Source organism: Colossoma macropomum, unplaced genomic scaffold (assembly GCF_904425465.1).
Source record: "Colossoma macropomum unplaced genomic scaffold, Colossoma_macropomum, whole genome shotgun sequence".
NCBI classification, from domain to species: domain Eukaryota; kingdom Metazoa; phylum Chordata; class Actinopteri; order Characiformes; family Serrasalmidae; genus Colossoma; species Colossoma macropomum.
In genome coordinates this window covers 11,997,165-12,015,620 of record NW_023494785.1, presented here as the reverse complement: position 1 = coordinate 12,015,620, position 18,456 = coordinate 11,997,165, and the positions used below count along the sequence as shown (strand labels likewise).

The 18,456-nt window shown below is 40.0% G+C and overlaps 1 protein-coding gene across 1 annotated transcript in view; it reads right to left on the bottom strand.

Annotated features, from left to right (window-relative positions):
• Positions 1 to 18,456, bottom strand: part of si:dkey-192l18.9 (F-box/LRR-repeat protein 7) — a 37,150-nt gene that overhangs the window by 4,177 nt on the left and 14,517 nt on the right. The window contains exon 3 of the mRNA XM_036582848.1: positions 1,077 to 1,688. Within this exon, the coding sequence (XP_036438741.1) occupies positions 1,077 to 1,688 (612 nt within the window). The remainder of the gene's footprint in view (positions 1 to 1,076; positions 1,689 to 18,456) is intronic.

The following is an 18,456-nucleotide window of genomic DNA, read 5'->3' as shown; positions in this document are numbered from 1 at the left end:
ATACAGATTATGCTCAAGAGTAATCAATTGATAATACTTTGTGTGTGTTGACTACCCTGTGTTTGTAGAGTATGTCAGTGCATAACATGGAAATGCACATACTCTAGGAAAACTGTCACTTTTACAGTGCACAAATTAAATCTTTTACTGTTCTTTCAGTGTTCCCCACACAAAGGCTACACTTGGCCCTTAAAAAAGTATATTGACAGCCATCCAAGCATATTTCGTCCCATTTTTAAGCCACTCTGTGTTTGTTTTGGGGATTTGAAGACCTCTCTGGTGGAAATGCATAATTGCATGCAACGTGTAAGAAAATTTTGTAACCTTTTGTAACCTCCCCCAATACAAGCACACTGAAAAAGTAGAACTTGGTTAAAGAGTAACTACACCCTAAGACCTTTTGTTTTTATTAACAGCTGAAATGTACTGCTCTGAAATAATAAAATATACAGCCTTGCTTAAAATTTGAACACATCGTTCCAAACTGTAAAAATATAATTTTTATCATGGTCAGTTCTCTGGTTCAACTCTGCTATAGGCTCGGATGACGTATCTTCATACTGAAGTATGAAGACACGTCACAGTATGCAAATCAGTCAACCAGCGTTACTGCCCCCCTGATGATGCAGTAATCGTGCCGCACTCATAAATATGAAAGCATAGGAGTCTAGAGCGAGATAACTACACTCACGCGCTGAATTAAATACCTCCAGCACCACCTGTCACAACAAGACTGTGATATGCCAGCTATACATATGTGATATACAGTCTGTAACAACTGTAAATAACCCAATTAATCTAAGCTTAGTTTGTAATAAAGATGTTGGTCCGATTAAGTGAGGATTCCTGCAAGTCTGCATAGTCAGTCAGTGTCAGTGTTGCATCCAATTCACGTTTCCTTTCACAACTCAAACCCTCGGGCGTGTGCACTCACTGAACAGACATCAACCACCAGTTTATTCTACCACCAATGGCAAAAGTTGACCGCGATTTTTAACTCTTAATGGACCTTTCCTCTGAACTCTTTTTCACTGTTAAATATCCCAAAATCAAGAATGATTAGCTGTTCTTCTTACCTGAGACATCAAGGTGCTCCAGGTTGGGACACCGGGACACCACATCAAACACAGCCTCATTGGACACGTTATAGCAGCCCGCCACCTCCAGGCGCCGCAGCTCCGGGCAAGACTGAGCCACCACGTGCAGGCCGCGGTCAGAAAGCCTGCGGCAGCCACTGGTCACCACGGTCTCCAGGGTCAGGCACACATTGGGGGTGTCCTGGCAAAGGCGGTGGGTGAGGATCTTCAGGGCACGGTCAGCATGGAGCGACTCTCCAGTAAGCTGAATGGTTCTCCAGAGGCGCGGATCCCAGGCCAGGTTGTACCAGCGGCGGCACACTCGAGCACAGCGGCACAGCTGCGGAGTGGATAGGTGAGCAAAGATCTGCAGGAGAACCGGGTCTGGGAGGAAGTCAATCAGCGCAGTGTGGTGAGTCTTGGAGGAACGTTTACAGCCCTGTGTTCCTGGAGGGGCATGTACCAAAGCTACGGTTTCCCCTGGAACGGTGGGGGATGGGGATGGAGACTCATGGCCATTTGGGACAGTTTGGGGAGAGAGCGGGGAAGGACTTGGGCTAAGGATGAGAGCAGGACTGGGAGTGCTGAGTGTCCGCATGCTGAGGTCTGAGTCTGTGAAAGAAAGAGAGGGAAAAGTTAAGACATTTATTACTACTACAGCTTTAATTACATGTAATATGTAAACCTAATTGGCCTGATTAACTTATCATGTGTAACAGATCACACCTAATACCTTATTTATCTGTTAACTAATCCTATCTATTAACTGATCATTATGTGTAGAGAGAGAAGTAATCATACTGCTTAGGCTTTCATCAGTGCATCCTCATGTATTCTAATGCAATGTAAACTGTTTCCTTTACAGTGCCTGATTAACTTATCATGTGTAATAGTTTCAGCCTGGTTTACCATACAAGCATACAAAAGCTATCAAATCCTAAAGATATCAGCTTGCTGTACTAATGCTTTCAACACAGATGGTGTTAACTCGGCCCTTTCCATCATTTGATGTGCCTTGTTCTGTAAAGGCCGGTCTGTAGCACTTTTGTTGATGCAGTTCTGTGCTGATCAAGTGTCACTTTTATCTTGAGCATATTTGTGTGCACTTTCTCATCAGAGCATCTGTCTTCAAAGGCTAGACTTCGTCCGAACAGCTGCCATGGTTGGTGTTTCGTGATTGGTCATTATAAACACTGAAGCTCTTGCTGTCTGCAGATGTTTGGCTGATTGCGGTGAGGAAGCGTAGACAGCAGACAGCGTGAGAGTGCATAGCTGGATCTCATCATCACTACTGGCGTGAGATGTGTACTCTTGTCCTGCGTGCATAGAGCTTTTTATTTGATTCTGTGAGGCCTTCAAAACTGGCCCTCAAACCCACAGTGATCTTCTCAGATGCTATCGAAGGCATGTAGGAGGCCCCCCCATTGACAAGGCTTCACACAAGGCAATTATGAATCATAATACATGGGGATTAAGTCATTTGCAGCAAATAAAATGTTAAATTAATGTGATTTCTTAACTTCAGATATAGATCTTGATATACAGTCGAGGGGTAGTCAAGGTCATTGTATGTGCAGTATTTTAACTGTTAAGCCCTTCGCCCGTTTCAGGAGATATCCAAAGGTGGAAAAAGACTTCCTCCTAAACCATTCCTGTTTTGCATTCCCCTCTAATTCACTGTGCTGTCAGGCCTCCTACACAAAAAATGAGCACAATGAGTACTGTGATAGGAAAAAAACATTTCCAGAGTCTGTTTTGTAGATGCATGGATACTGACTCCACAAGCTCACAATAAATGTCCCCATTTGCAAAGTTCTGGGAGATGATCCTGGTGAGGAAACGAAGGTTTATGTGCGATGTGTTCGTACAGGAAATGTCTTTATTGGCGCACCTGGGCTCCCACTGTCATGATGTGTTAGCCTGGAAGAATTAGTAAAGCATCCCTAACACCAAGCCCAACGGCCCATCAAATTCCCTGCTCGCCTGCCATATTCTGATCATAGGATTGCATAAGGGAAACATTCATTCAGCTGTACACAGTGTACCTTTTCTCTGTGGATGAATTAGGGTCAGATTTTCATTCATTTTAATAAAGCAGTCTCAGCTGACTACTTTGTATCCTTTACAAGCATCATGATGTTCCACGCTTACTTCTTGAAAACATTTTTAAAGCTTACATCACTTTTAACTTGTCTGATCATTAGTCTCACTGTAGGTGCATTCATAACAGGGGTGGGAATAATCATTGAAGACCCCAGTATATAGCACTTGAGCCATGATATGATTTTTTGTGATATTTAAAAAAACTGTAATATCCCATGTATTGCAATACAACATACTGTGATATATTCAGATTTATCACTTTTGACTTTGCTTACCAAAGTCTTTTTTTGGAGCAAACCAGAATTGTGCATTCAGCGACTCAGCATTAGAGATCCAGTATTCTGTGATGATCAAGTGTCACTTTTATTTTGAGTCATATTTGTATGGACGTCCTCATCAGAGAATCTGTCTTCAAAGGCTAGACTTCATCTTAGCAACTTCAGCCTTATGTTTACATATTTAGCAAATTGCTTTTATTTGTGAAGTAGACAAACAACATTCAAACAGGCTTTATCTATAGCCATTTTAGCATGTCTTTTTAATCCTGGGCAGTTTACGGCAGGTGAGTAAGAATGTTAGTGGTCTTGCCCCAGCAGCTTTATATTTTAGTAGTGTTCCTGACATCTGCCTGGATGGGGAAATTGAACCCTGCTCTTCCATGGGGAGACTGAATTATCCATTATGCTATTCAACCACTCCTAATAATGACTAAAGACTCAGTCTGACCAGACAAATTACCTTTCAAAAAAAGTACTTATTGTGAAAACACATTTTATTAAGCTATTAGAACAGGCTTAATACATGTTAAACATAAAAATTAAATTGGCCCTCTGTTAGCACTGACCAATTAATGGAAAATAATTAACTGCAACTTTTCTGACCAGTATTCTGATTGTGACTCAAATGCTAATATTGTATATATGATTAAAATCCAAGACCACCAGCACATCCATTTTTTATACTTGAGGCTTGAATGCTAATTGTAATGTGCCAGACTGCCAGTTCACAAGGTCTGTATTATTATTAGGTTAAATGTCCCCAAGTAAAATTTGTTAAGAACATGCCAAATAATTGAAGATATAATTAAATTGCAGTCCTTGTGTTTTGAAAAATGCACTCTATAAAATAACATTTTCTATTTAAAAATGATTATTGTTCAGCTCTAGTCTCTGTGTGTCAATATAATTTTTAAACACTAAATATCACAATACTATGTTTTCTATCACGATTTATTATATTAGTAATCAGGCAATCTACTGTTATTAATTAAACAATAAACCTAACAAACCATGCATAGCCTTTCAGACGTTCCAAATGTTTTATTGTAAAAAGATAAACTAGAAAGCCATTGAAAAGAGTTTATTAAAGAAATGGGTAAAAATGCACATGAATGAGTCCATTAGGTTCTTTCTATCTGTAAGAAGATTAAAAGCATACACTGTCATCATGCAAAGTGACCGCTAATCATTGCAGATTTATCAAGAAGGTGAATTTTAATCAATTACTTTTTTTATTCTCCCAATCAAGGTCATGGAGTAATCATGACAGGCTCAATTCATAAGTGATTTTTTTAGCCACAGGTCAGAGAACACTTAGAACCCCTTTTCTCCTCCTGATTCCCAGAGGACTAGGCTGACTGTGGATAGAGACAGTGGCTGTCTGAGTGGCTGTCATGTAGATTTATGCATGAACACAAACAGACAGTTCTCCTCCTTGCATTTTAGAGCATAAATGACACACAAATTCTTCAGTGCCTCTGCCTTGTATGTCTCTGTCAGTAGTGTGTGTGCATGTGTGCGTTAGTGTGTGCGTGTGCACAATGTCATGTAGATTTGTATTCCAGACATGACCTGAGACCATGATGACTGGTAGCCAGGTCATGATGACATACACAGATACATTCCCCATGGAGCAAAACGTCTTCACTAGGACAGCAGACAGCAGACAGCCACGTAAAAATGCAACCATCTCTCAGACACACTGACAAACCGGTAATCCCCTCAGTACTACCTGGGGAGCAGTTTGAGACAAATTAAAACAAATTAGCTTTACGTAATATGAATAATCTGTTACTGTTTGCTTGTGCTTTATGGTTTACTGCTTCATAATTTTGAAACCTTGTTCTGGTCTTTCTGGCCTTTAAAAGTGAAATATAATCACAATATTTATTTTATTTTAAGTTTATTTTGTGAAATTGTTTATTGCATTATCCTGGACTAACATATGCAGTCACTAGGAACTCTATTAAAATGCATGTCTATTTTTGGACCAGGCCCAACAAAATAATCTTTGTGTTGCCCAAATGAAAGAGTCAAACATAATAGTGTGTAACTATTAAAAAAGAAACAAAAACTTTTAAATGTTCCTCTGACAGAGCTAATCAAGGGCTGGTTTTAGTATCAATGACAATACGACCTGCTACAATGGAAATGTCTGTCTCATTCGTTAGCTCACTATGCCTTATTTCTTTTGGACCTGAAAAACAAAGAGATGACTTTGGCCAGAAGCACCAAACCTCTGATGCCTTCATACATCCAGACTGTTATTCCAATCTCTTAATCGTATGCCTGTGGCACATACATTGTGTTATTCCATAGCTGTTTGCCCATTTCTGTTCAACAAGATCCTTTTCTGAGAAGGCCCAAAGTTTTCATAAGGGCTGAATAATTACAATGTCCATAAATTGAAAAATGACCTCTTTCGATGGCATAACCGCTTACTGGCCTACAACACTAAATCTCCATTGTGTAACAGCTAGGGTCAAACTACTAATGCAAAGCTGGTGTTGTAGAGAGGAATTTCAATTACTATTCTTCTACTGTTTAACTGCACTGACCTAAGTTTGGTCACTTAATATACCACACACAGAAAAGGACCACCGCGTGAATTGCTCCAGGACTCAATCCGTTTCAGTATGAAAGAGAAATCCAGGGAAAAGCCAGAGGATTGAAAGCGGGGAGAAGAGAGGGCTTAGCCTGATCCTTACTCTGTGCCCCAGCCCCTCCACGACCCAACTCTCAGCCCTGGGTGGTCTGGCCACGTCGCCGTTTCCCAGCGGACGTGTAGCGCGCAGCACATTCAACACCTTTGCACTCTGTGTACACAGCTGGAATTGGTCCTTGGGGAAGTGTGCTGGTTTCCACCATTGTGAGACCGTGTCCATCCCAAACTGCCAGGTACACATCACCTCCACCTCACGGGAGCTCCTTAGTGAGAGAGATGACGAAGTGACCACATCTGCCACAGGGTTTCATACATACCATACATGCCGAAGGAGTTCAAGATGGACATTTAGTCCCAGAAGTCATGTGTTTATTCTAGCACTTCATAAATAATGGAGTGTTGGCTCACGTCCAGCATTTGCAGACGTATAGTGTTAAGTCAGTACACTGACCACCAGCTTATTCTTCTTGTAACATCAATAGTTGAACAAGATACAACTAAAGATAGCACAGTAAGACTTTTTATTTTTTGATGCCAAAACCTTAAGTATCGACACCAACCAATGATATTTTTTCCTTTGAAAACTATCCAGATACTGGGTATCAAAACAATACAGATACTGGGTACCCAGTATTCTCTAGATACAGCACATAACACCCAGTCTGGATTAGGCCCTGCCTGGGGGCATTCAAACATAATGGCATTGTAAAAGCATGGAAGCCTGTATGATGAGTTATTGGATGTCTGATTCTCTACAGGGTCTGTGATCTGAATCTCATCTCAAAAGAGGATGGAAAAGACATTTAAGTCAGAACGACTCCTGGGCCCATGCCTTATTTTATATAGGCCCAGAGATTCTAAACACCCAAACCAAGTGCCCAGTGTAGCCTTACACTGCAGTCTATCCAAAGAAAACCACAGAACTGTTCTGTAACAGATGCTACTCTAAGTACTGGAAGTAAAATCTGAGCTGCACTGAAATACTCAGCAACAGGCACTAACAACTGTCTTACCAGCTCCTAATCAACAGAATGTGAACTTGACATCCACCCATCCAACCTTCAGTGGCCAAGAAGCAGCTTCCAACAGCTCTAATTAGTCTACATCTGTCCCAGATCAGGTGAATGTTACATAGACATCAAATCAGAGCGGAGATAATTAGCTTACATTTCCCCTCGACTGCCCCTCAGTCTAGTCTCACAGCAGGCAGGAACAGCTAAATGAACGCCGGCATTTGGTTTGTTTTATTTAACTCAGCACTGAGAGCAAGCACCTGGTTTTCTTTTATGAGGAGCGCAGTGTAGTCCTCAGTAGCTGGGGCAGCCAAAGAGAGGTCAAAAGGTCATTCTTAACTTTGATGAGAAAGAACAGGTGAAATCCCATTAGTGGTGTCCAGAAAGAGGGCTTTTGGCATCAGAACATGCCAATTACATCAGAGCGTGCCAATTAAGAGAAAATTATGAGCTCAGCCCTTTCAGATGTTCCATAAATGTGCCTGAAACCAAACACTGAAGTACTGAATCCTTTCCCAACCAGAAGCCGAAACATGCTAAAGTTTAACAGCATCTATTAGGGCTTTGTAGCTCGCTGAGAATAAGATTTGTAATTCAAAACCATGGCTGATTATCTATTTAGTCCCAATAGGAATACAAATCATAAACTAAACTGCATACTAAAACAAATACTCTCACGACAGACAAAACACAAAGGGCGAGCCAAAGCAATGTAGACAAAACATCATTCTGGGGGGAAAATGAACACGTACTGTGGACGGGTTATCAGAATCGAGACACAATGCAAATGAGATGTTACCAGATGACCAATTTTAACAGGAACAAAGTAGAACAGTTGTTGAATTATTCTAGATATGGATGGTTTTGTGTCTGGTGTGTTGTTCTACATCTCCTAATCAGTCTGTCGTTCATGAGCATATAATGAGGCCCATATCTCTTCCAGCAGTCTGACCTTGACATGAACCGCCAATGGCTGCATATGGTGGAGGAATCCACTGGTTTGAGATATCAGAGAGAAACAGGTTAAACATCTGGTCTTCGACTTGGACAGAGCACAATAAAGAGGGGAAAAATACATGTGAAAGAAAACCTTGCGCATTTCAAGTGGGTAACCACAGCAAGGCATTTTGGCTGCCACTATTTGCCAGTGATGAACAAACCAGCAGTGATCAGCATTCGGGCTTATGAACGGAGGTCCCTGTGGAGTGATCATTAGCTAAAGGCAACCATATTTCAGTGATTTGAGATGTAGCTTATGAAGCTGAAGATAATGGATCACACTCCATTAATGTGTCACTGAATATGACATCAAGTGGACAATGGTGGGAAAGTCTTTTTGCACTGCCATTTGTGTGGGGCTAACACTTTCAGGGGCAGTGAGAGGCTAATGTGTATTTCAGAAATATCCAGAGAAATGAGCATTTGAGATTCTGTTGATTTCCTAAATATATATATATAATAATATATATATATATATATATATATATATATATTTTGTATATATATATTTACCTTGGAAGTCGATTTAACTAAAAAATGCTCTTCTTTCAGTAAAACTCTTGCTTTGGCTCAATTCTTAACTGCACAAACCAATAAATAAGGAAAGGAGATGGAATAATGCAATAGACTGGCTACAGAATAAATGTCAAGCTTAATTATCACTGAACTTGAAGATCCAGAAAAGACTCTGAAAAAGACAAGTTCAGAAGTAAAAGGCCCTATTGTATTGTCACAGAGCCAGTGAATGTTATAAAACCAGTGGAATTGCTCAGAAGGGACGTTCAGCGTGATGATGAGATGAACCACTCCTACTGAGAACCTTCACAAGATCGAAATGCAACAAACTGCACTCATGCCAATGATCTAATGCATCAGGGCTTGGCTAGCTGTGTGCCAGCGCTCTTGTGACGAGTTCCTTTCCATCAAGGTTTTTTCCACGTGCTCGGCCCTGCCAAATGGTGTCTGCAAGCTTGAAGGGATGTGAGAAAGTTTCTGCCACTCGCTGCTAAACCCTCACTGGCAGAAAGAACTATGTATGTCACTTCTCCACAATAAGGTGGAGGGAAAATAAAATGTCAGGGAGAAAAATGGCATGATCTAGTGATGAATAAAACATTTCTAAAGAAAAGGAACAAAAAAATGCGGCCCAGTAATGAGGTCAGAAAAACAGTCTAATATGTGATAAAACTCACCCAAACAATCAAGCCTTAAATAAAACAAGGCCAAAAGAAAGGAAAGGAAGTTGTGAGTGACTTCTTGTTGGACGATGGTACTTTTACAAAAAGACGAAAATAGCATAGGTAAACACAAGCTTCTCCACATCTTTCATACAGTTTAAAGGGTAAGATGTGGGCCATCCTCCAAAACAAGCCAGCGGCGTTTGTTTGAATAAGTGGAAGCTCAGACATCTACATGGCACAGGCAGTGGTTTGCCCACAACCCAGTTCTAGCTACAGGAAGTTCACTACATCACAAGGGCCCCTTTGTAGCACAATAGAGTTTGAAAGTACATTCACTGGAGCAGGAAGGTGTGGGAGCACCACGTCCACACTGAGCATGTGCAGTCAGGGTTGGTCTCTGGCCCCTTTCTGGAGATTTTACCAAGAAAAACAACAGAGTCCTCTAGGTCTCCTTCAAGGACACATGATCCTTCGCTCACTCCTCTCTATGCAGCTAGACAAATATCTAGCAACTCTGCTGAATCTTAGACATCCAGGAATGAAAGTGGAGTTCTGGCCACAGATAGAAAGTAGAAATGCAGTGACATGGAATAATTAACCTTGTTGTGGCTGATACTGATTCCAATAACTGAATTTACTTTTAAAACATATTCACTACACAAGACAGACTAAAACTCTGAAGATAGAGACTGATTAATTTTACATGAGACAGCTAAATCAGACATCACAAATTACTGTGAACATTTACGTATCTATCAGACACTTTTATCCAGAGTGACTTAAAATAGTAGACAAATATGATAGAAGTATATATTTTGGCACTGTTCAACTGTAACTATTAGAGTTAGGTCTTCAGTTTGGGTCATAATTGTCAAACTTGCTCAAAAATGATGAAAAAAAAAACACCTCTATAATAACTTCTGCTAGCATCTATATGGGATTCGAGTAGTATGTTAGCGGTGAGCTAACAGCAATGCACATTAACATTTTTTATTTTCAGTGACTCTTCTAGTAAAAATGTATAGAGATGACATAAAGCTGCTGCTCTCCATTTCAAATAACGGACTAAGGCTTGGTTAGACTATGGCTAGTATTCAGTCAGTGATGAATGTAAGACTTTCAGAAGGCCTAGAGAGAACTTTTTTATCTCACTTTTGCCTCATATATCACTTATGTTAATGGTGAATCTGGCACGTTAGGCCTTCAGTTCAGCTCCTGGATTCCTAACCAGTGGGAGAGCTCATTTGGCTGCATCTACCTAGTTACCACAGAGGAAAAAATTGTGATTGGATCATTTTCCATTAGTTGTTTCAAGATCTTAACCCTTTTGTTGTCAAGGTGTTACCTTTCAAAGGGCATTACCTTTCAAAGCTAAGTTAGCTGGCTATTCTAAAGTAACTTTCCTTAAAAGTAAAAAAAAAATCAAAGAACAGCCTGTATACTTTATTCTTCTTGGTGCATGTTGTGTGTCTTTTATAAATCAGTCTACATCACTGCCTGAGACATGAGGAAGGTCCTCAAAACAACTTGTGAAGCGCCTTACTTCCATGTGTTGAAACAACCGGCAGGCTAACTGGATGTGTTTTTACCTGCTTTGTCACTATTTCCTCTTAATGTCATTGCAGTGTGAAAAGGGTCCATTGGCAGCCAATATACACATGCAGCTTTTCGCCAATGGGAAAAATGAGTTATTATTGGTCCACTATTAGAATTACTGTCAATACTTACAACCGATAGCTTGGCATCCTACTTTTGCTCATGCATGCACCGACACACGTATGATCTCCAGTGGTAGGTATCTCTGTTTCTTTTCAATATTTTATTCATCAGTTTTGGTCAAATGAAGCTTTAGAGTGTTAAAGAGCAATTGCCTTTGATTTCCAATGACAGAAACTTCATGATGTCTGCTTTAATCTTGCACATATGTGCAGCAGGCTCTCTCAAACATGCACATATCACGCACATCTCGCACACACTGATCGTAAGACCCCCTGCACTTGGTTATGATGAGAGGCAAACTGGGGTAAAACCTGTAATGTGGTCTCTGCTAGTGCAGAAACACATCTGGGAGGTTGAGTGTAAAAGTGAGGGGGAGCCTCGTATTTCTTAAGCAGGAGATCTAAGAAGGATGAGGTTTGGATATGTAGTTTTATGTCATGCAGATATGATTTTTAAGCTTTGCTCCAACCAAAAAGTTATGTTAGAACATTCCGTGATCTGCTGTCTCTGCACAGTAAATCTAAAACACCACGTTTTGTCCAGGAACCTTGGAATTGGCAAATCTCGGAGTGCTCGCCTCAGAGGATCAACTGAAGGAGAGTCAGATTCAACTGCTCCTGATTTGGTTCAGTCGAAGGGCGAAGGCTTTCACATGAGCTGACAGTTCCAGCGATTCCTTTGATGGTTCTGCTTTTAATAGGCCTGTGGAGGTCGCAGCAACAGGGTGTCCTCTCTGAGGAACGCCCAAACACAACTCAACCCAACACCACAGTGTCAAACCTGAGCGAAAGAAACATACTGAGGCCATACTGATGTCATAAAGACAGCCTGAGCCTATTTGGTCCAGGTGCAGGGGAGCCAAACCCTCACTTTCCTGCTGGCTTCTCATATTCCTCCTCCAAATGAAGTCGTTCCTGATCCTTGTCCAATAAGCTTAAGATATTGAGATGCTGAATGAGATGGCTGAACCCAAACCGTCTGGAAAGAAGGTCCGTTGGTGCCCCGCGTAATAAAACTGGTAGGTGTTACTTCTAACAGATTAGGGAGGTGTTTGAAGAGGTGTGGTGTTCAACTGAGCAATATGTCACTGTGCAATATTTTGAGTGTAGCATGCACGCACACATTGCCATAAGTACTTCTCAGCAAAGCTTACATTTTGAGTGGTTTCACTGCCTTTTAAAGAACTTAACAATACAATTTGCTGAATCTGTGTCCACCAGGAACTTCAGTGAACATGGTTGTATGGTTTGAATTATGAACCAGACCGGACCAGACTTGTATAAGGGATACATTTCGCTGACAGAAACTCTTTAGAGTGCTCAGTGCATACACAGGATACCATCTTTGCAGCTGTGTCATCTCAAACATGTACTTCCATAGGAATCATCAGATTACGTTAAAAGTCATCATAATGCATTTATTATATTAAGTTTATTTCATGTACTTACACAAGGCACGGTGCAACACCAACTATTTAGTATTCCCATAAAAGAAGCCTGTAACAAGATCCTCTTTGCATCCACACCGAGTCATAAAGAGAAGCCCTCCTGCTCACAGTACTTACTGAAGACTTACTGAAGTTGATCTTTGTGCCGTGTACTATTCATTTATGTGAGGGAAACCCCTCTCACTCCTTTTGCATTTAATCTACTGCTGGCTTTTTTCACATCTCAACACTCCAGCTTCCTTTCTAGAGAGAGGGAATGGGGGAGGAGAGAGATAGCTGAGTGAAAGATAAGGGGGCCTTGGGAAGGGAAAAGGAGTTGAGAGGATGAGAGGAATGGTTTCCCTTTAAGCTGTTTAAAATGGCTGTTCTTCATGATATTGTAACCAAAGAAAAACAACTCTATTTCCGCAGTAAAATCTGAATAGATCTGAATGAAAAGATCAGAATAATGAGGCCCTCTATGTTAACAACTTTTGGACAATACACTAAAAAGTATTGTATTAAATTTAGTTGATTCAAATTTGCACATCATTTTCATTGTATTTTTTCCCTCCTCCTATTAAGATACCACTTTGAAGACGGTACATGACATCACATTACATCAGATATCATTGTGTTGATATATTACATTAACACAATTTTGATCCCCCAGTGACATATTTGTACGTCAAGCTTAACAAACCCAAACTCACTTCCTAGATGTGCTATAAGTGAAACTGGGTCTGGAACTATTGCAGTATGAACACCTGTCAGCTGTTCCCACACATTAACAGCAGGTAAAGCCATTTCATTCTCCAGTATCACTGCTCAACACCTCTCTGCGCAGAGCTCAGAACATTAGGCAGTAGTCCACTGTCCCTGAGAGAGCCAATCACATGTGGTCTGCCAACTGAACTCAGTCTTTCACCGCCTCTTTTTTAATATTACAGTTATAGATACCTCCTGACATTTCTGAGCGGTGCAGGTTAAAGAGGCTGCCACTGAGATGCATTGGGTCATTCCATGCCAAAACCACTTCAGATCCATACACTGGCATAACTTCAGTAAAGAAACAAAGTCAAATGTTTGGATCATGTGGTTTAATCTGAGAAAGCAAGAAAATATTTTGAATATTCTCCAATCTTTCCTTCATAAAATGATATATATAAAATGAAAATAATATGAAAGTCTCTGGAAATTTGCTCGATTATAATCAGGAAAGGTTGATTTATTGGAATGGTTGGGCTTGGTTGTCTAATCTGCTGTCATTTAGAGCTCTCCAATAGTAATTTGTGCTGTCAGTTGGCCCAACATAAAACTCCATTAATTTCATAGCTGGTCTCAGAGGCACCGTATAACAAATATCCACTCAGTCCTTCATTTCCTGGCGAGGAGAAGATCAACACCGACACTCTGCGCACGGTATATGTTTGTGTGAGAAAATAAATGGAGGAAAACATGGAAAGCGTGGGTTTTTGGACTGTTTACAAGCAGCAAGCGCTGAATCGTTGCTATGTTGGAGATGTATGTAGGAATCCTGAGTGTGTTTAGACTGCTTCAACGTGTTCACCTCCACTGACCCTCACAGTACACAGAAGGGAAAAAGACGAGTAAAGGGCCTCGCTTATTATTCACAGAGAGGCAGCACGGTAGAATGAGCTTAATGACTCTAGATGGGAATACGACTAGGCTGTTGCCCAACGAAAGTAAATATCTGTCATTTGCGGTAAAATGTCATCCCAAAGAATAATCTACTTCAGTATAGAGGAAAACGTTCAGGCCAATCTCAGTATAATGTGGATGGAGTGCAACTATTTAAAAACTGTTAAGTCTAAAGGTGATTACATTAGATCATGAGCGCTGACATGACCCTCCATTAGAGGAAACATTCCTCAATATGGCCTTACGACACGATTCAAAAGCAGTCAGATTTACCGTAAAACATAAACTGATCAGCAGGATGTTATATATGGACCCATAAATATACAAATATGTACACTATTAGTCAAGTTTGCAAACGCCTACTACAGGTTTTCTTTCTTTCTTGTTTACTATTTTTAACATTTTAGAATAATAATAAGGACATTAAAACTGTAATAGTTCATATGGAATTACTCCAGTCAGAAATATTGGCCTTCTACTGAATAGGGCTATTTAGACCCCACTTCCCTTATCAACACACAACTGACTTGTTAAAATGGATCGGCGAGGACAGACATGCCACTCATTAACTTTTAATGAGATGCTCAGTAATCTGAATAACATAATGACTTCACTTTTCTCCAACACTACATTTCACAAAAAGTCATAAAGGAAAAAAGTTTATTTAAAACATAGCTGTTATTATATAACATTATTATTATTATTATTATTATTATTATTATAATGCAGAAATTTGCATTTTTTGTTTGTCTTAAAAACACATTGAAACTACAAAGAATATGCTTTTAGAATCAACAAAAATTACGTATGTCCAAACTTTCAACTAGTACTATCTTAAAATTATATATAGATCTGATAGCAAACCCTTTTCATAACATCATATTCATCAAATATATGAGAGCAAAACTCACTCTGCATTAGAGTCTTGAGGCTGAAAATACCTCTGATTCCTCTGAATAACCCCTCTAACATTTAAGGTTTTGGAATCACTTGTCATATTAATTATTGTTATTCAATAATAAGATGTTATGAACTAGACACTAAAATGCAATTAATGTTTATTTAGTGTTTAAGTGTTTAGGAGACAACAAAAAATTTCATACACACACACTACCTAAGCTGCTTAGCATAACGTTAGAATAATTATATATATATATATATATATATATCACAACAACCAAGTGTTCAGTATAGTCATTCATAAAAAGCATTTCCAATGCCTTGCAATTGTATATCATGTTGAGGAAATAATATGCAAATTCAAAGTTTGTAGGTGCTGACTCTCCTCTTTTTGTTGACTGTACTCGATTGGTTCAATGAAATAGGCGGCACAACTGAACTAATACAGCAATTTACTTTTTTGTGTGCAAAATGTCTCAGATCTGTGTCTCAGATCTGCTTCGGCACTAAAGCTGTCAGCGCAGCAAACAGTGTGTATTAATTTCAGTTTAATTCACTGGGCTGGGAAGCAAAGCTGTGGATGTGGTTGAATGTAACAAAAGCCAGCTTTGCTGACCACATCCCTGGGCTAAGATGTATTCATGCTTGAAACAGTTTAACATCTATAAAACCAGACATTGTTTGAAGCATTTGATTATTTCGCTTTACGGTCAGTACTATCCATTACAGCTAGATGGCTTCATTATGTTCAGTAAAACAGTGTTGCGTGTCTTTGTTGGATTCACATACCAAAACGTGGGCTCCTTTCTGTGACTGTTTATAAGTGAAGGACTTGAAGGAATGATATATGGTTTGAAAGCAGACACTAATGCAAGTAAACTGAAAAGAAGATCCCATTTTCCATGTTAATATACACTGATGAAGCAAAGAGCAGGTCATTTAAAGTCATCACATTGGTACAAAATGATGTGTAAGTGCACCTTCAAGATTATTTAATCAACTTGGTAGGGAATTCAACACTGTTGGTCACAGTTTACAACTGTAAAATGGGTCCATCTGGCCTTTGGGGAAACAGAAAAGCATTAACTACACATAAAACCTCTCTGTGTATCCTACCAAGTTGACTTTTCAACAGCTGTCAAATGGTTCACTTAACAATCCTTCAAATGCTGAGGAGAAAAAGACCTTGTGGTGCTTTGAACAGGGCTAATACTGACCCTAGACCCAAAGCAGCGGGATAATGATTAGGAGTTCGTCCATGTACGCTCTGTGGTAAAACACTCAAGACCATGCCCTGCAGCCACTAGCATGCCAAAGAAAACCATCCAGGGACGGCCATTCCTGGGCTAGGTCTGAACTTATATTGTTTATATTGAACTGAGTCCCGAGTGAGGAATGTGCAGCATAGAGCTTGGAAGAGGATCAGCCGCTCAGGCTAAGCACCTCTTGAAATTCTCACTCATAATGAACAGGCTAGATGTGAAGGTGAAAAAGTGCTGAACTGGTTTATTAAAAAACGAAGAGGAAAAAAGGAAGAATGCTATATTTGTCTTGAAATAGAACATCTCTGTATTCAATAGAACATCTGTTTTGGTAAACGTGCCTCCTCGTTTTCTCATCAAGAGGTCCGCATTCATTACTCAGTGTCGAGACTGTAGAAACGTGAAGAAAGCTTATTGCATTTCATGCTGTTCTTAAAATAAGCCCTCAGGTATCCGTGAAGGTTAGGATGAGCTGGGGTGGCCCACCTTCTGTTCCGTTCGCCAGCTGAACAATCAGATGCCATTGAGTGCATAACAGACTGAAACTGCAGGTGTTCAAAATCTGCGCTGCTAAGTTCAGCCGCAAAACTCCAGTATTCCATCCAGGAATCTCTGAATCATTTAAAAATGAGCTCGAGCGCAAGAGTCTCTTTTGGCTTTGCTGCTCATCTAAAGAAACCATCAACTCTCATTTAAGGCCATTGCTGCACTCCTACAGTTACTATGGCTTGTCACTGGATAAGGAAAGTATGGGCTCAGGAAACACGAGTTGCACATGCATGATGGCATATAGACAGAATAATTAGCTTGTAGCAGAGCATGAGTTTCCAGGTTGGATACGTATAGCACTGTAAAGCAATGTAATTACCCTGCAGCAGGTAGATAACACACTTGATGTCAATTAAACTGAAAGGGTGGGTTCAGGTCAAGAACTACTAAAGCCTCTCATGACTGCAAGTTAAAGGGAAATTCCACTGATTGGTCCAAAAACCTTGCATAATTAAATGATATTGAGTTCAGAGTGGTTTTATGCGAGTCAGAATTGTACACAGTGGTGGTGACAGGAACCAGATATCTGAAAGGGTTATGGTTCTAAAAGCTCCCTCACAAAAAAGTGCATGAAATGGCTATGAATATGTAGCTGGTACTACTAGTTTATGATGTTTTTTTTTAATCCATTCCTGGTTGAGAGGTACATGTAGTGCATTCTGAAGCAATATTACCAAATGAAAATCATTTTTGGCCATTTTACCAGTATCATCATGACATATAACAACTCAAGACACAGATCCACTGGTCATTTTGGATATTTATATATATATATGAGTGTGTGTGTGTGTGTGTGTGTGTGTGTGTGTGTGTGTGTGTTGCAGACATATCACCACTATCACTGATGAACCACTTATTTCTCTGTGATTAAATTATGCTGAAATCTGAATATAACATCTATGATTCAGAAGTGGTCAGGGAGGCTCCACCTACACTGAGTTCCAAACACAGCTCTTGTTTGGTCCACACTAGCTCTGGCTAGCCATTCACCACTTACCCTCACCCCTCCCTAGTCGTTAATCACTCCTGTGCTGTTAACCATGAAATGTATTTATATACTGCATACCCTTTGTTTTTATTCATTTATTTCCAAAGTGTTGCTGTAGTCTCATCATTACTCAGCTGTATGGCCTTATTTCTCAAGGTCCTGGTAGTTCTGTTATCATGCCCTGACTGTGTAGTTTGGTTTCTTTGTTTCTGAGTATGCATTCACCTCATTTGTTTTTGTCAGTTGGTTTGATGAGCCACTGCTTTTGATACTGATATCTTGTGGTAAAGCCCAAGCAAAGCGCTCTCTGGTTACCAGCTAATTCTGGCAGTATTCTGGCAGCTGTGTATTCACTGTAAAATGCATGTATAGTACATTTACACCATGCACACTGAAAACTGTCAAATGCTTGAATGTAAAAGGTTTTGTTTAAAATGCACGGATGTATTTTTCTCTAGCATGTGCCAAGTTTTTTCTTTGCTTTGAGACAGAATGGCACAAAACATGTCTGGAAGAAGATGCTGCAACCACAAAGCTCAAATATAGCCTCTCGCTGGGCTTCATGGAACACACTGACAAAGAGGTACTGGGAAATAGGCATGTTGTTTTGTGGGTATTCTTCCCATACTAGTAGA